Source organism: Oncorhynchus clarkii, chromosome 6, assembly GCF_045791955.1.
Source record: "Oncorhynchus clarkii lewisi isolate Uvic-CL-2024 chromosome 6, UVic_Ocla_1.0, whole genome shotgun sequence".
Classification (NCBI taxonomy): Eukaryota; Metazoa; Chordata; class Actinopteri; order Salmoniformes; family Salmonidae; genus Oncorhynchus; species Oncorhynchus clarkii.
This window is the reverse complement of record NC_092152.1, coordinates 65552100-65571381: the sequence shown is the minus strand read 5'-3', so window position 1 is coordinate 65571381 and position 19282 is coordinate 65552100. Positions and strand designations below refer to the sequence as shown.

General features: G+C 44.3%; 1 protein-coding gene across 5 annotated transcripts in view; it reads left to right on the top strand.

The window, feature by feature from the left end:
* LOC139411454 (zinc finger homeobox protein 3-like) overlaps window positions 1-18893 on the top strand; it is a 183648-nt gene extending 164755 nt beyond the window's left edge. For all 5 annotated transcript variants that reach the window (XM_071157851.1, XM_071157850.1, XM_071157852.1 and 2 more), the window contains 3 exons: window positions 4960-5086; window positions 5451-11006; window positions 12170-18893. In XM_071157851.1, the coding sequence (XP_071013952.1) occupies window positions 4960-5086; window positions 5451-11006; window positions 12170-13896 (7410 nt within the window). In that variant the 3' untranslated portion in view covers window positions 13897-18893. The remainder of the gene's footprint in view (window positions 1-4959; window positions 5087-5450; window positions 11007-12169) is intronic.
* The last annotated feature ends 389 nt before the right edge of the window (window positions 18894-19282 follow it).

Below are 19282 nucleotides of genomic sequence, written 5' to 3'. Positions count from 1 at the left end.
TCATCTCTTCCACCCACTTGGGTGATGTACTGCAACCATTTAATACCAGAAGGCTCACCACACATTAGCTATTGTACAAATACAAATATGGTGTTTTATAAGCTAAACAGCTGTAAATGGTTCTGAGATGTTCAAGGTAGTTCAGTCCGTAATCCTCTTGCTGGGTTTTCCTTCCCTTTCTTCTGGTGCATTGTGGGGTTTCTGTTTGTGAAGTTACAGGTTCTGAGATGTGTACATTGATTACTGTTATCCTCCTAATCCATGGCCACTGGATTGCAATGGGGACTTCATGACATCTTTTTTTCAAGGGCCTTTTTAAACACACTGAATACGTTGAGAGGAAAGCACAACACAGGATGTCATGGCTCTGCCACCTAGCCTTTAATACCCAGCCCAGCCCATCCTGTACAGTATACATCCTTTACCACATTTCTATTAACCATTGTGTCTGTTTAGTCATTTATTTTCTCTGTGGGAAGTGATGAAGAGGCCATGGGAATACGCACAGCCTTTTTGCTTCTCTGTGTGTGTGAGCTTAGCGCATGTAGCGTATGTCTGTACACAAAAGGCAATGTAGGCAGGCTGGCTGGGCCCCATCAAGTCAAGGACCAATGGAGGCCTTAGCTGTGTCTCTTCTCTGCAGCCCAGATATGACTGTTACTCACCCTGCCTGCCTGGCTGGCTGTTTGCAATGGAGCATGTCTCTCCAGTCTTCTCTCTTCCAAATTGATGACATTTGAAGCTTTATCAAAATACAAAGGAAACTGTTAATTGTGAAATGGCTCCAAGGCATCCCATTGACTCACTGCCAGTTAAATATTATGGGGGTTAGGTTCAGATGCTTTAGCCATATTCTAATGTGGCGTTGTCTAATGTGCCTATGGTCAATGAGCCCTTTTTTCGGTCTAATTTTTATCGTAGTCAGTTGAGATAGTGAGGGGGGAGAGAGAGACAGATAAGTCTGTTGTTTGCTAGATGAGCTGCTCTCTTACCTCCCAGTCCATTTATTCTCAGGAGCACATTGATATTCACCCAGTGTCTGATCACCTTAGCGCTGTTCAAAACAAAGGCTTTTATTAATAATATATTCAAGTTATTGTGACACAGATTCATTTAAATTGAATTAATACTTTTTTTTCCGTTTAATGAATGCAAGTTCATGCAATGGAAATATTATTATTCACCATTTCTTTAATCTAGCGTGCCAACCTCAAATCTCACGTGAATAATGAATGCACCAATTTCACAAAGAGACAATAGGGACTGTGAGTCTGTGCAATCACCCCTAACGTTTCCCATACATATACCACTATCTAGGAACTATCTCCACCCAGAGCGATACAAAAAATGTAAAGCCTAAAGCATTAATATACATTCTGAAGTTAGATATAGACTCACACAAATGTAATATCAGTATTTACAACATGGACTCTGTCTACCTCTGCTACATTACCCCAGCGAAATAACCCGGCTCATTTTGTTTTAATCAGCATCAAATGGAAATATGGTTTTATTTTCTCTCCTTTTGATTTCCTGTTATGACTGTGCAAATGTTGACGTTTGTTCTTGCCTGTGGAACAGCATTGCTCGCTGGACAATCATTCAGGAGAACGGTGCTCTACCTAGCTGCCTAGCCATCTTCCTAGCTCAGCTAGAAAGCAAATGGCGAACACTTTAGTATAGAAGGCAGCAGTATTTATCTTTTATAGAGATAATAATGCACCGAGCCCCTACAAAGACTCGGAAGAGAACCATAGATAATATAATGCACATTAAAACCAGTACCTTTTTTTTTATTTCTACTGGTGGATATAGATGGAACGGTACTCTATTTTTTTCACGTGTAGCAGACGAGCCTAATGAATTCTGAAATAGGAGACTTTTATTTCATGTCGACCATGCATAAAGATGCACACACTCTCTCAGCCTTCAATTTTGTCCACCATGTTCTCTCTCTCTCTCTCTCTTCTCTCTCGCCCCCTCTCTTCCTCTCTCCTCCCCTCCCTCTCTCATTCTATGTCTCATTTTCTGTCTGTCTAAGATAGGGGTAATGAAAATAATTGTGCTTCATTAATTCTGAGTCTGGCTAGATGATAGCCATTTTGAACTATGTTTGCCAATTAGGCGGTCCAAATTAAAAGTGACCTTGGGATACTCTCTGCTCTTGCCTCTCGTCGTCTAATGAAGCAGTTGTCTAGAAACAGTCCACTTTGTAATGTAAATCGCTGCTGTGCTTTGTATTTGTGGTATTCTCCATGCTGGTTGCATTAATTTGCCACTCTCTGTTTGGAGGAGAGAGAGAGAGAGAGAAGGGAGAAGAAAACAGAAAGTATCTGAACATTTTCCAGTGAATTTCTGATGAGACTAATCGCACAGTGATGGACTAGAGAATGTTTACTGTTCCACTTAACCCCGGGGCCCTATGAAAACCCGCTGTTGCTTGAGGAGGACTCAGCCTTGTGTAGGACCCCGGGGCCCTATGAAAACCCACTGTTGCTTGAGGAGGACTCAGCCTTGTGTAGGACCCCGGGGCCCTATGAAAACCCACTGTTGCTTGAGGAGGACTCAGCCTTGTGTAGGACCCCGGGGCCCTATGAAAACCCACTGTTGCTTGAGGAGGACTCAGCCTTGTGTAGGACCCCGGGGCCCTATGAAAACCCACTGTTGCTTGAGGAGGACTCAGCCTTGTGTAGGACCCCGGGGCCCTATGAAAACCCACTGTTGCTTGAGGAGGACTCAGCCTTGTGTAGGACCCCGGGGCCCTATGAAAACCCACTGTTGCTTGAGGAGGACTCTGCCTTGTGTAGGACCCCGGGGCCCTATGAAAACCCACTGTTGCTTGAGGAGGACTCAGCCTTGTGTAGGACCCCGGGGCCCTATGAAAACCCGCTGTTGCTTGAGGAGGACTCAGCCTTGTGTAGGACCCCGGGGCCCTATGAAAACCCACTGTTGCTTGAGGAGGACTCTGCCTTGTGTAGGACCCCGGGGCCCTATGAAAACCCGCTGTTGCTTGAGGAGGACTCTGCCTTGTGTAGGACCCCGGGGCCCTATGAAAACCCACTGTTGCTTGAGGAGGACTCAGCCTTTTGTAGGACCCCGGGGCCCTATGAAAACCCGCTGTTGCTTGAGGAGGACTCAGCCTTGTGTAGGACCCCGGGGCCCTATGAAAACCCACTGTTGCTTGAGGAGGACTCTGCCTTGTGTAGGACCCCGGGGCCCTATGAAAACCCGCTGTTGCTTGAGGAGGACTCTGCCTTGTGTAGGACTAGAGTGGGCCTGTTTGGAGCTGTGTGCCATGCTGTGTTCACAGACATGTCCTCATTGTCACTATTTGCAGTACACACTGCCAGTTGCAGACTGACAGAGAGTGTGTTCCTTTTAGAAGCACAGGCCAGACCAAAGGCACACACAAATGCCGTGAACAGTTTATTTTATGTTTCATAAGACTAGGTGAATCCATTATGCCTTTATACATTACTCCTGGTGACTTAAGGTTAAATAATGTTGATAAGATTTGACTGATTATTTTTGAAGAATATGAATATTGTGTTAGATAGTAAAGGTCAAAACAGCTATTTGAATTAGATTGTTCCTTTTCATTTTGTATAGCCTCGTTTGATGTTATCATACACACATTTAAGTAAAGAGCCAAAGCCAGGATGACCATTATGGGGTGATAGGAGAGAAGAAGGGTGGTCCATTGCAGTAAGGAGAACCTGAAATGGAAATAGAGGATTAATAGAGGCACGGAGAGGGTTGGGGAAAGACTGTGGGGAGTTGGGAGAGGGGTGGGGAGGGACTGTAGGGAGAGGGGTGGGGAGGGACTGTAGGGAGAGGGGTGGGGAGGGACTGTAGGGAGAGGGGTGGGGAGTAGGGAGAGGGGTGGGGTGTGTTGGGGTACTGTGAATTGAAATGCAGCGTGGGGAGTGAGGCTGATTATTCTGTTTGGGGAGTTAATTGAAGGAAGGTGAAGCAGACAGTGCCTCATCTCCCGGCCTCTTCCAATCTCAATCACTGATTATTGTTAAATAGGAGCCGCTTAATGAGTGCATTTGATGAATTGTTGCATTTCTGTAAGGGGAAAGAGGGGCTATGAGGGGGAGATATGGGAGAGGAGGATGGGTGGGGGGAGATAATATGGAGGGAGGTGGCTGTCATTCACCCATGATTGACTTCAACCTTTTGAGAGCAAAGAAAACCTGGCCGCTTCTCTGCAGTTTTTTAATCAATATTCATTGCTCCTTGAAATGTTCTAATTAAAATGGTAGAAACAAATTAAACCATTGTATAGTGGAAAAATGCATAGCATTCCTCCTGAAACGTCATTTCTTTGCGTATTTCTTCAGAAATCTTTATTGAACCTGTTCATGTTTGGATTTATCCATAGTAGCTCCAATTTTGTATTCTTAACGCACCTGAAATAACTCTAACGTAACTGACATTAAACCACTATATTGTGACTTATGCAGGGTTGGAAGGCACAGACTATTTCCCCAAATTGATAGTGCTTGTATTACCCAGAATGCCTCTTGTCTGCTCTGGTCCTTATCATTGTAATGGGATGCGCTTTTTTCATGGAATAATTATTTAATTAGGTGGCCTAATAAGCTTTTCAGTTGGCCAAGGTAGGCTTTTCAGGCCGTCTCACTAATTGGCTGCAGCAGAACTTTCCATTCGCATGACAAAACACCAGCAGTGATCAAAGTGCAAATTCCAGGGATGGCAAATAAAGTCAAAAGTAATTTGATTATTTGTGAGTGATTGCTAGACAGAAACCTTGTGCAAGGGTTTCCACGATATTTTAAGATGTCTATCAATTCCATCAGGAAAATATGTGTGCAGTTTTAAATGGAAAGAATATATAATAACATCATATTTTTGTGAGCTTACATAAACTCAGTTGTATAATAGGACCACACAGTAATTAACATGGGACGTGTCTTGTGTTTGATTTTCCAGGTGACGGCATCAGAGGTTCTGCCAGAAAGCATGTTCATACCAGTACCAGGCCCAGATAGAGAGGCACAAAGCAGCACCCCACAGGCCACGGCTAACTCCAGCTCTGAAGATATCAAGAAACAAGCCGGTCAGTATAGCACCATGTATTTTCCTGTGCTTTAATTGTCCCTCCTTTCATTTATATGTGAAGGATAGCGATGGTACGGTTCTCCTTTTGGAAAATGTAATGAAAATGTAGGGGATCATGCCAAGGCTGTCATTGACAACAAAGGAAAAATAATGATTCCTGCATCTGCAGGAGTCTGAATTAGTTATTACTTCTGTGTGTTGCAACCTCCCCCTTCCTGGTGATTCTGAAATGATACATGCGTCAAGGACTCCTAAGTAGAGATAAGATGTCTTCTGTTGAAATTACATTTTCTTGCACAAAGACTCTGCTTATGTGGGAGCCTCTTTAATTCATTTTTTTCTTTCTCTTTATTTATTGACAGAACCTTTAGATACTGAGCCTGAGAAAGGGGTCTCACTGCCTACAGAAATAGCTGAAGCTCGCAAGTCACCTCTGGAGGATCAGCAGTCTGGAAGGGAAGACACAGGATTCCTGTGTTGGAAGAAAGGCTGTAACCAGGTCTTCAAGTCCTCTAACTCCCTCCAGGTGCACTTCAACGAGGTTCACAACAAAAGGCCTCAGCTGCCTGTCTCGGACCGGCATGTCTACAAGTATCGCTGCAACCAGTGCAGCCTGGCCTTCAAGACGGTGGAGAAACTGCAGCTGCACTCGCAGTATCACGTCATCAGAGCAGCCACCATGTGCTGCCTCTGTCAACGCAGCTTCAGGACCCTGCAGGCCTTGAAGAAACATTTGGAGACCAGCCACCTAGAGTTGAGCGAGGCTGACATCCAACAGCTCTATGGAGGCTTACTGATGAACGGAGACCTTATGGTCATGGGAGATCCATCACTTGGAGAGGACCACGGAGGACTGGGAGAAGATGACAAAGAGGGAGAGGACAGTGACCAAGAGGAGAAGCAAAGCCCAACAGGTAGCGACTCTGGCTCATTGCTAGAAGATTTTGGATCAGAGCCCAAGCGTGCCCTGCCATTCAGGAAAGGTCCTAACTTTACCATGGAGAAGTTCCTGGACCCATCTCGTCCTTTCAAGTGCACAGTGTGCAAAGAGTCATTCACACAGAAGAACATTCTTCTGGTTCACTACAACTCTGTCTCACACCTGCACAAGGTCAAGCGGGCCCTACAGGAGTCCACCACTGGTCAACCAGAGCCCACCAGCAGCCCTGACAACAAACCATTCAAGTGCAGCACTTGCAACGTGGCTTACAGCCAGAGCTCTACTCTAGAGATCCACATGCGCTCTGTCCTCCACCAGACCAAGGCCCGAGCAGCCAAGCTTGAAGCAGCAGGAGGAAACACCAGCTCCAGCAGTGGTTCTGGATTAAGTGGCGGTGGATCCTCCATCAACACTTCAACTCCAAGCCCAAGCCCAGCTACTAACTCAACAACCAGCTCCAGCAACCACAGCTCTTCTGGGGCTCAGACTACACAGACTATTCTTGGAGGCAACCACATGAGCCAGTCTCACAGCATTGAAAGCCTTGGGAACTCCTCGATGACTTGTCATCCATCTGAAAACCATGAATCAAAAAAGAAGAAATTTGCAGACATGCTCTCTGCAAGGGGACAGCATCACCAGCAGCAGCAGCAGCTTCAGCAGCAACAGCAACAGCAGTTGGCTCAGGCCCAAGCCCAAGCCCAGGCCCAGCTCCAACAAGAGCTCCAGCAACAAGCTGCCCTCATCCAGTCCCAGCTTTTCAACCCAGCACTTCTTCAGCACTTCCCCATGACAACTGATGCTCTTCACTCACTGCAGCAACAACAGCTGCTCTTCCCTTTCTACATCCCTGGAGCAGAATTCCAACTGAATCCAGAGATGAACCTCAACAGTTCTGCACTTGGCCTGTCAAGCTCCACTGCCAACTCTCTGTTGGAGGACCTGAAGAACTCTGCCCAGCAGGCTCAGGCTCAGAGCTGCCTGCAACAACAGCTTATGCACCACCACCTTCAGCAGCAGCACCAACAGCAGCAGGCCCAAGCCCATTCTCAGGCCCAGGGCCAGATGGCTTTGCTTCAGCAGAGTGCCAATCTACTTCACCAGGCTGAGAAAAAGCAGAAGGCCGCTGCCGCCCACAATGAGAAGCAAGAGAGAGAAAGGGAAATGCAAAGAGAAAAAGAATTAAGAGAGAAAATTGAGGAACATGTCACAAAAGACAGCTCTGACAACAAGTCAAATGAAAAAAAGGATATGCAACAGACTGCAATGAACTCCAACCACGATCCTGGCTTTCCTCCACCAAGGATTGCTTCAGATGCTCGTGGAAATGCCACTAAAGCCCTTCTGGAGAACTTTGGGTTTGAGCTAGTGATTCAATACAATGAAAACAAGCAGAAAGCTCAGAAGAAGCCAGCGGGGCCTGGACCAGCTGGAACAAGCACTCCTGGTGGGATCACGAGAGTGGTGGACCCCATCGAGGGATTGGAGAAGCTGGAATGTGAGGCCTGTGGAAAACTATTTTCCAACATACTGATTCTGAAGAGTCATCAGGAGCACATCCATCAGGCCTTCTTCCCATTCCGCTCCCTGGAGAGATTTGCCAAGGAATACAGAGAGCAGTATGACAAACTGTATCCACTCAGACCCCAGACACCAGAGGCTGCTCCTCCTGCTCCTGCACCTCCTCCTCCTCCTCCTCCTCCACCTCCACCCCCTCCACAGAGAGCCCCAACACCAAATATTCCTGTCTCTGCTCCCTCCATCACACCCCCAACTGTGTCGACCCCACAGCCTCCTGTTCAAATGGCTCAAATTCCCATGCCAATGGATATGCCCCTCTTCTCACCACTCATGATGCAGTCAATGTCTCTACAGTCCATGCCCTCCCAAATGCAATCCCAGATGTCATCTGTGGAGTCACAGTCACTGGCTAATGATCTGGCCCAGCTTTACCAACAGCAACTTACACCAGCCATGCTACAGCAGCAGCAGAATAAGAGGCCCAGGACACGTATCACTGATGACCAGCTTAGGGTCCTTCGGCAGTACTTTGACATCAACAACTCCCCCAATGAGGAGCAGATTAAGGAGATGGCAGATAAGTCAGGGCTGCCCCAGAAAGTCATCAAACACTGGTTCCGCAACACCCTCTTCAAAGAGCGCCAGCGCAACAAAGACTCTCCCTACAACTTCAACAACCCACCCATTACCACTATGGAGGATACCAAAATTGACTCTAAACCCCCTTCCCCTGAGCCTCAAAGACAGGAATGTTATGGGAGTAAAAGATCCTCAAGAACAAGGTTTACAGACTACCAATTGCGGGTGCTTCAGGACTTCTTTGATGCTAACGCCTACCCCAAAGATGATGAATTTGAACAGCTCTCCAACCTTCTGAGCCTCCCCACCCGTGTCATTGTGGTGTGGTTCCAAAATGCTCGTCAGAAGGCACGCAAGAATTATGAAAACCAGGGGGATGGAAGTAAAGATGGTGAACGAAGAGAACTGTCCAATGACCGTTACATTCGCACCACCAACCTGAACTACCAGTGCAAGAAATGCAGTCTGGTTTTCCAGCGTATATTTGACCTCATAAAGCACCAAAAGAAGCTGTGTTACAAAGATGAAGACGATGACGGGCAATACGACAGCCAAAACGAGGACTCTATGGATCTTTCTCATGAATACTACACCCCCTCTGGGTCCTCCTGTCACACCCCTATGCCTTCTTCCTCAAGCCTCTGCCCTCTCCCTCCCTCCACGTCAGCTTTTTCCCACCTCTCATCCTCTGAGAAGGAGGAAGCCTCACCAGCTAACACATCAAACTCTTATGATGAGAAGCCCAAACATTTGGCTGAAATGTCCTCAGATCCACGTGAGCATCAGACCACCATCAAACAGGAGACTGTGCATCAGCCCCAATCTGAGACTCAACATCAGAGAAGAGAAGCACGAGATGAAAAGCCACAAACAGCCCCAAAGACAAACAAGCATTCTTCTCCTTCCCTCTCTCAGCAGCAACGTGAGTGTGGTCCCTCAGCCTCTCAGACAAGCCAGGCTGAGAGAGCTTCTCAGAGCTCCCACATGGGCCTCAACCCTCACATGAGCTCTGCATCACAGCAACAGCTGGCACAGCAAATGATTCAATACCAGTGTGAGCAGTGCAAGCTTGGCTTCCCAACCTTTGAGCACTGGCAGGAACACCAGCAACTCCACTTCCTCTCTGTACAAAACCAATTCATCCACCCTCAGTTCTTGGACCGCCCAATGGACATGCCCTTCATGTTGTTTGATCCTAGCAATCCCCTGTTGGCCAGTCAACTCCTCTCTGGGGCTATGCCACAGATCCCAAGCAGCTCTGCCACCTCTCCATCAACACCCACCTCCACCATGAACTCCCTGAAGAGGAAGTTGGAGGAGAAAGCAGGCACTAGCCCAGGAGAGAATGACAGCACCAACAGTGGGGAGGAGCCACAAAGAGACAAGCGCCTAAGGACTACCATCACACCTGAGCAGCTGGAGATCCTCTACCAGAAATACCTGTTGGACTCAAACCCCACTCGTAAAATGCTTGACCACATCGCTCATGAGGTGGGACTGAAGAAGAGGGTAGTGCAAGTTTGGTTCCAAAATACCAGAGCCAGGGAAAGGAAGGGTCAGTTTCGGGCTGTAGGGCCTGCTCAAGCTCACCGGCGATGCCCTTTTTGTCGTGCTCTCTTCAAGGCGAAAACTGCACTAGAGGCACATATCCGTTCCCGCCATTGGCATGAAGCCAAACGTGCCGGTTACAACTTAGCTCTCTCTGGCATGTTCACTGAGGAAGGGATGCAAATGAAGATGGATCCTCTGGATATCTCCAGCTATTCCCAGCTTGCACCTTCTAACAATGATGGACAATGCTCCTCTCTGTCACCAGTGAGCAAAAACATGGACTTGTCTCCAAGGGCCCTTATGAGCCCTTCATCCATTAAAGTTGAAGGAGGAATGGAGGACTTTGAGAGTCCATCTATGTCCTCTGTCAACCTTAGCTTTGACCAGAACAAACTTGATAATGACGACTGTTCTTCAGTGAATACGGCCATCACAGATACCACCACTGGTGATGAGGCCAATGCTGACAATGACAGTGCTGATCAAAAGCATGGTCAAAATAGTGGTGATTATCTATCTAAGTCTGTGGGTACAGCCCCCTCCCTTGAAAATGACGACCAGATGTCCTCAGGGCTGGTGAGCCCTGCGACAAGCTATTATGCTAGAGACTATGAAAATGAGAATATAATTGACTACAGTGAGACCTCCAGTCTGGCTGATCCCTGCTCACCAAGCCCCGGAGCTTCCGGCAGCAGGAGCATCGACAGTGGAGACCGTCCTGGCCAAAAGCGCTTCCGAACTCAGATGACTAACCTCCAGCTGAAGCTGCTCAAGTCCTGCTTCAATGACTACAGGACACCTACCATGCTGGAGTGTGAGGTACTTGGCAATGATATCGGACTTCCAAAGAGGGTGGTTCAGGTGTGGTTCCAGAATGCTCGCGCCAAGGAGAAAAAGGCCAAGCTCAGCATGGCTAAGCACTTCGGGATCAACCACACATCCTACGAGGGGCCGAAGACGGAGTGCTCTTTGTGCGGTGTCAAGTACAGTGCCCGTCTCTCCGTGCGAGATCACATCTTCTCTGCGCAACACATCACCAAGGTAAAGGACACCATTGGGAGCCAACTGGACAAGGAGAAGGAGTACTTTGACCCAGCCACTGTCCGTCAGCTAATGGCCCAGCAGGAGATGGATCGCATCAAGAAAGCCAATGAGGTCCTGGGACTGGCACAGCAGCAAGCCATGCAGCAGCAGGGGATCTTTGATAGCCCCGCCCTGCAGGCCCTGAACCTTCAGTCTGCCTATTCAAATCTGCAAGGGATGCCCCCTGGACTTCTGCCAGGTGTCGGAAGCACCTCCCTAACTGGCTTTAACTCATCAAACTCAGGTATGTCATCGCTCAGTCACTCTTTCATCAGAGTTGTCTTAAACCGATGAAGCACTCTTGGATCAAATATAATTCTTTGTCATATCCATAATTGAAAAGAAGTGCTGTACCAGTATGAAGAGGGAAATGTAGGGTCTCATTCAAGTAAAACCATTAACTAGGTCTTAACGGGGAAAACTAGTAAGCACTTTGGAATTAATAGGGCTCTGAATTTCGCCTACATTTTCCAGTATGTAGCGTTTCGACCTTCTTCAGATGAAATATCCTTGTCATCAATCAATCTGTCATCTGGAAATATTCACATTGGAATACATACATGTAATACAATATAACAGTGTGAGGGCACCTTCCATTTTAATCTGGATTTGCCAGGCACCTGTAAGCAGGTTATTTTTACATCACGTTGTATTTCATAATGAATCATGCATTCTAGTAAAAGTCATTCATTTCATTCATTTGACAGTGTTGGCCTGCGTTATTGGAGAGACGCTGCTACAACAAACAAATACAATATAAAATCTGAATGAGCATCTTCAGACATCTGCTGTCAACTTTCTGATCTACTTGAACTGTTACCACTCAGTTAGAGAACATTAAACAAAGTCCTAAAATGAATACTAATAGCTCACTTCCTTCTCTAACCTCTTTGACCTTGGGAACATTAGTAGTACTTGACATTATTATAATTTAAATTACATGTTTTGATTTCCTAAGTTTGTTTAAAGGTCAGTGTCATACTTTATGTAAAGAAACCATTTGCACATGTTTGAAGTAGTAGATACTGGAGTCCTTATTATGTTAAGATGTATCTAAATCCTCAGTTTGTCTGTTGTTTTCTTTATTATTGCCCAGCTACTTCTTGATTGATTAACTCTAGTAAATATTGTGATTGAGACCTCTTCTCATGGGCCTTCCTGGAAAGGCTGAGTTTCTGATTGGCTAACGTTGAATCAGCAAATCCTATCAAATTAATGACCTCTGGTGAAAAACATTTATCTTCAATAAAGTGCTCAGTTATTAATGCACTGAGCTCCAATAATTAGTGCGTACAGTAGCTCTCTGGAACACCTTAGAAAAACACATACATGCATCTATGAATAACTAATGTCTTGAATCCCCCTCTAACTCGGAATTCTCCTATTTCTCTGTTTCATCTCCTCTAGCTTTAACTCCTCCCAAACCTCCAAACCTCCTGAACATGCCTGGTGCCAGTGTTCCTTCACCCAGCCTCCCTACATCTGGATTACCCAACAAGCCTCCCTCTTCCTCCTCATTGGCATCACCCAGCCCAGCACAGGCCAACACATCTGTCGCCCACTCCAGCCCTACTTCCACCTCCACCACCACAACAACCCAGTCAGGCTCCCGGCCTGAACACCCCAAAGAGCGTAATGCTGAGAGGTCAAGAGAGAAGGAGAAGCCCCACCACAAGGAGAAGACAGAGAAGCCCTCAACGCCATCCTCCACTGGAGGCACCCCAGCCCCATCCACCTCTGCTGCCAGCGCCAAGAAAGAAAAACAAGACGCAGCTGTGCCCGCCACCTCCATGCCCACACCGGGTATGGAGTATGTGGTAGACCCTGCCCAGCTCCAGGCCCTGCAGGCTGCCTTGGCATCAGACCCTACAGCTCTACTGACTAGTCAGTTCCTGCCCTACTTCATGCCTGGATTTTCCCCTTATTACGCCCCGCAAATACCTGGAGCTCTCCAAGGCGGCTATCTGCAGCCAATGTACGGCATGGAAAGCATGTTCCCCTACAACCCAACATTGTCCCAAGCGCTGATGGGCCTGTCCCCAGGGTCCCTGCTTCAGCACTACCAGCAATATCAGCAGAGCCTGCAGGAGGCACTACAGCAGCAGCAGCAGCAGCTTCAGCAGATCCAGCAACCCAAAGCGAGCCAAACTCCAGTTCTCCTTCAACCCTTGGGGGACCGCAAAGAATCTGCCAAAGATCCAGCGAAAACAGAGGAGCAGAAAGGCAACCCCCACCGAGAGACCTCTTCCTCCTCCTCCTCCTCTCACAATAACCTACCCTCCAAGCAGAACGAGATGGATGGCAAAGTCGCAGACCCCCTTCTAGACCAGTACATCGTCCCCAAGGTGCAGTACAGGCTGGCGTGTCGCAAATGTCAAGCAGTCTTCAGCAAGGAAGAAGCGGCCATCAATCACCTGAAGTCTATCTGCTTTTTCGGTCAGTCTGTGGCAAACCTGCAAGAGGTGTTGCTGCGTGTCCCCAGTGGCGCAGGTGCAGGGGTGGGCAGCCTCTACGACTGCCTGGCCTGCGACACCACGTTGGATGGGGACAAAGCGCTTAGTCAACACCTGGATTCGGCTTTGCACAAACACAGAACAATCAAGCGATCAGCCAGAAATGCCAAAGAGCACGCTACTAGTTTATTACCTCACTCTTCAGCCTGCTTCCCCGATCCTAACACCGCATCTACCTCGCAGTCTGCCACTCATCTCATCAGCACCCCCCCTCCCCCGCCAACGACATCAGCCACCATGCCGTCCTCCTCTGTCTCTTCATCCTTGTGCTCCTCCTCTGCCACCCCACTCAACACCACAGCTGCCGGCAAACCCTGGCCCCAGGCCCCTTTCTCCAGAGCTTTAGCTGGGAAGCCCAATGCCACTTCTTCTTCTGCTTCTTCTTTTCCTCCAGTATCCTCACATTCAACGGTTACCTCAAGTTCATTGAGCACCTCAGGAGTTCAGACCTCGATACCAACAGACGTCTTTACCGACGAGTCTGACTCTGACAGCAGTCAGAAGTCAGCAGACAGGCTGGGCAGGACGGCAGAGGTGCCGCAACAGCCCGGCTGTCTCAAAGACAGTAGTAGTTGTAGTAGTAATCTTGCTAGTGTAGGAACGGACTCCATCAGATTGTAAAAGAGCTTTCGATGATGGACAATATTTTAAAAACGCAAAAGACAAAAAAAAACACAAATTGGAAAAAACTAACAAAAAAGCAGCGATGTTAAAATACGTTTAAAAGTATACAAAACAATTTCAGAAAAAGATGTGTAAAGACTAACTGCAATTCCAAAGCTTGTAACCAAAAATTTAAATGTTAGTGGATTGTTTTCCCATATCAACATGCTGGTTTTCATTTCTTTCAACTGAAATATATACATATATATGTATAAGAATAGAAAAGATCACTGCAGTTAAGTTTTGGGTAATGATAGAGGAATGCTGTATAGCAATGGACTGCCTCAAAGTTGTTAAATGGCCCAAGAACCCTTTTGACAAAGTCAACAAGCTGTCCCTTGTTTGTGTAATTATTTCCACTTAATAGCACAGTCACAAAAAGCCAGTATGTACTGTATGGGAGAATAGTCTAACAGTTTTCTGCTGTCAAAGCGTTCAAATACCAATGGCTTGCAAAAGTAAAAAGAATAATGTAATGTCTATTTTATTCTCAGGTCAACAGCTCACAGACGTTTTTCTGTTACAGAAATTCATTGTTTTACACCTTTTGTTCCGAACAGGAGAAACATTTGTGGTTTTTTTCTCCAGAAATTGATTTTAACGACAGAAAGTTTTAAAATGAGTGAAAACATCATAAAGGCATAGCTTTCTGGGCATTTAAAAGGGTAGCTGATCTGCTGATTTTAAACATTTGAAATACTCTTAAAGGGGGAAATGTAGTAATCCCATTGTACCCAGACACGAAGAGCATTGCAGACATGTTGATGGGGGATAAAAAGATTTTTTTGATAAAAAAAACTTTCTGTATTTATGATAGATATGAACATTTTTGGTGTTAAGTAGATTGTTGCATTGGAAATGAATTTAAACAGTATGGTAGATTGAAAAAAAACTTTGTGTACATTTAGCTTTTGTATCGTCCAACTTTAAGGCGCTTCATTTGATGTTGTCTTGGTCATTCCGATAGACTAGATTATGGAGCAGTAACTTACCTGAACTTTATTTCTGTCTTATTCTCGGCTTCTTTGCTAACTTTCACCCAACTGCCACTCTCCCACTAGGCAGGATTCTCTCTTTCAAAATGTTTTTTCTCTCTGTTTTGGTTGGTATGGTTCTAACCAAAAAAGAAAAAAAGACCTGGGGTGAAATGTTAAACAATATTTAATTTTATTTCTGTTACCTTTGTGCACTTAACTCTGTCTGACTCATAATTCTCACTTTACTTGTCCCTCTCACTCCTCACTTTGTTTTTCTCCTCCTCTGCATCTGTAGATATGAAGATAGTTACTCCTCCTCGTGCACTACGAAGCAGGCCTTTTGTTCTTCATGTAGTGTGGCTACAGTCTTTTTTCGGCTTTATTTTCATTTAGACTTTACGTTGTTGTTGTCATAGATGAAAATTAAAAAAGAATAATAATAATAATAATTATCACGCTTTAAAACAAAAAGAAAATCCAAAGACTAAACACTTTCACCATTGGTGCATAAAGATGAGAAAAGAGGCTTCTTTATACTTGAGAATTTGTTGCTGTTTTTAGAGGAAAGAAAACAAAGTTTTAAAATAAAGGAGTACGCATCAGAGTTGCCGTTTTTGCTTCTTTGCAAGCAGATAGGTGACTTTTTTACGTAAAATACCAAGAATACCAAAAACCAAAAAAGGAACCTTGTCCTTGCATTGTGGAGTAGCACCGTTACAGAGCCATTGCAGTTTGTAAGATAGAGGTTATAAATCTTTGTTTTAACTTTTCTGTCACTCACAAAAAGTACTTTTTTTAAAAGAAAATGTATAAGGTCTGGTCTTCAAGGACATACGTTTTGCTGCTAATGTAGAATTTTGAAAAAAGAATACCTAGCTAGATGCATGCTCATTTTGCTTTTTGGCTAAGCTTTAACTAAAACAACAATAAACCATTTTCTAGCCTCTGCGACATCTTTTTTTTTTTCTTCTTGCAAAAACGGAACTTTGAAGACTGTGAATATATGTTCCAAAGGACATTTTTTCCGATTTTCTTTTTGAACAGACCAAGATTTAAAGCCAATGATATATAACATTAGTAAAGAACAGTGCATTCCAAATATCACATCAAAGTCGTTTTTTTTCTTAAGCAAGGACTGATTTCATTTGAATTATTTAGAATTATTATGATTTTTTTCTCATTTCTAAGGTGACTGTAAGCTGTTGTGTGAAGTTAGCATTCTGTTTGCTGAACAAAATGACCTAGATCTGTCATTTAGTGTCTGGCATGGAAAGTTGATAAGAACCCCTCCTTCCAGTTAAGTTTGTTACTCACTTGATCAGCAAGTAATAGTGGTTACCAATACATGTATATAATACATCTGGTACTGACGCGTCTCCTAGGTTACATCATCATGCCTCTCAACTTACAAGTCTCAGAAGGAAATAAAGTCTGGAGTGCCGGCCCAACTTCCTGGGACATCCAATTGTGACTTGCCCCAGGTGTCTGCAGGGCGTTAAGCCATTTTCACGCACGATGTTGATTACAGGTTTCTAAGGGACGTCTTCATTCCAAAGCGTTATAAGTCTGGAAAAAGCAGGAGTTTTTTTGAAGATGTCCCTTGTGTTCAGATACTGTAGTTAAGAGGTATGTCATGCCTTCATGTCCAAAGAGCTCACTCGCTCCATCTTATTGCAGTGGAAATGGATGTGCTTAATTATCCCCACTCTCTCATAGATGAAAAACGTTTATTTAATTCCTTTACACCAAAACCAAGGCATATTTAAATTTGTGAATAACTGGTTTTCGGCCACTAGTGTATAGCAAGTGTATTTGCCCTAATTGATACAAAGCTGCAATCTAGGAAGTGTGTTAAAAGTGTTACGTCTTGCAGAGCAATGTGATTTGGTGTTAATACTTCCTTACGCATGCTGTTGAGATTGGGTTGATTTGGTCTGCAAGCTTGCCACTCCTCTAATCATGTTCTCTAGAATATTGTTCATATGATTCTTTTTTGAGAATTCTAATGTTGTACAGTTTATTCTTGAATGCGTTTGCTTTATTTTGGTTTTCAGATGTCAGACATGTATTATTATTTTCTTATAACTATTTGTATGTTATTTTAGTTTCTGTATATTACTTTTCCTCATATAAATTAACACTAGCTTTAATTTCAATTGCTGAATTAAAAAAAAAAAAACTTTATTCTATGACCTGGCCACTTTATGGTGTAATAATGTTCTTATATTTGTTTGTCTTTTTTGACACTGTTTGATCTCTTATTTCCAAAGTGTAATCTTTGTTTTGGGCTCTTTTGTGGAAGACGGTCATGGTCTTCTTCACAACAGATTCAGCCAGCATGGACTGTGTGTGTGAGTTTGTATGTGTGCGTGTGAGTGAGTGTGTTTCATAAGAGCCAGCATCAGTTTTGAGTTTTTATACATTTTATTTTATACTGTACTTTTATTTACGCACCAAAACGTACTGAACCGAAAGCTGGATTATGAATAAAGTGGTGAAGTTTTAGAAAATTTGAATTTTAAAGTTAACAAAAATCAAAAAGAGGAGGAAGACGATACCGAAGCACTGAGCAGTTTTTATTTTGATTGAATATATGAATGTGGCCAAAGCTTTATGCAGTTAAAAACAAAAATTTAAATTACAATTTGTGCCCCAGATAAGTGTATATTTTATTGTGGCACAAAACAATAGATAACTGAGATCCTTTGACTCACATTGGGATACTTGATTTTCATGGACAATTACAAAGAAATAAAAAGACAAGGTTTTGCTGTAGAGGTCATCTTTTGCCCACTGTGAAAATGAACATGTATACAGATATAGATATATTTAAAACAAGACATCAACTTTTTTGTTTGAAATGATGAAGAAGGAATGAAAAGAAGAAATGAACTCTGGGAAACTTTGGAGATCTTGCTGAGAGGACAGGGGAGGCTGTGGGCACACCAAAACTGGGCATGGGAGCCAAAGGCAGGCTCAAGGCGGCTTTAATATCACAACCATATTTGCTTACATCTCTGAGATGGGAATGGACTCTGGAACCAGTGGACATGTGACACAGAGAGGAAAGACATTAGATAAAGAAGCTGAACTATAGTGGCTCCGGCTGCTTCCTTGTTGCTCTGTCTGTCTCTCTCTCTTCTCCAGCTCTGCCTCGGCTTCTGCTCTTTTACGGACATGTTTCCGCACTTCTGGACGGGATGGACAGAGATGCTCGCTTCATTTCTCCCGGTTCATGTTGTTGCTACCTGTTTCATTTCCTCCTGCTTGTCTCGCTGATGGACAAGTATAAGCTCTCCAGTCAGATGGCGGCTCGCCCCTCTCTCTGTTCATCACACCAACCAAAAAGAGAAATGAGCCAGAGAGAAAGGGGAAGGGTTTTCTAGGCTGCCATTCCTAAAGAGGCAGTTACACACAAAAAAAGCGAATCAACCAAAATTAACAACCAAACTAACAAACAACCAAACAAAACCATTTGCTCCAACTTCAAAGATGAACTGTTACTTGGAGCTCTCTCTGTTCCTTTTGTGACTCCTGGTGCCACAATGTTTTTTTAATGCTTTTTCTTTTTCTTTTTGTTTCCTTGAATTATTCCTCCTCCGAGCCTCACAAGCATGGCTCCGTGGCTCCGTGGCTCCAGGCAGCCCACTGAGGGTAGAAAAAACAGCCTTGCAATGTACAAAAAAGAGCAAGTTAAACCAAAAATGTTGTTCTTGATGTCTTTTCTATACTGTAGTCTTGTTAGCTTTTTTGTTACTGTAATTATATGATGAAGATTTCCAAACTGTACCAAATTACATGGAAACTAACATACATAAAACCACATGGAACTTCAGACTTTTAAAGAAACTTTTGTCACAAAAACCTTGTTGTCCTAGTTAAGTTGATTGTAGATGGTAATTGAATATACTCCTTTGAAAATATTTCATCAAGTATGTTTCTTGCTCATTGTGATACATTAAAAAAGTATGAGCATAAAATGCATTACTTGTGTGCCTCATCCTTGTGTGTTTTGTTTGAATTCAGTTGTATTGTATGAATGAAGACTGCAGATGAAGAGTGCAAAAGTCAAGTGTCACATACAGAGAGAAAATGTTGAACACTGAATAGCAGTTTGTACATTTAGCTCAAATCGGAATGCCTTTCCTGCCATGAATGATTTGTATACGTTGATACTACTATAGCTGCACTCTCTATACCAACCATGAACATTTGATCCTTTATGCTTTCTTCTGTATTTACAGTGTAGAGTTGAAATACAGTAACCTTACACAGCCATAGCTTAGCAGTATTCTCCATAATATCTATTATTGTCCAACCTTATCCTTCACATTTGTATCTTATTAAGGGTAATAATGATCTTAAAA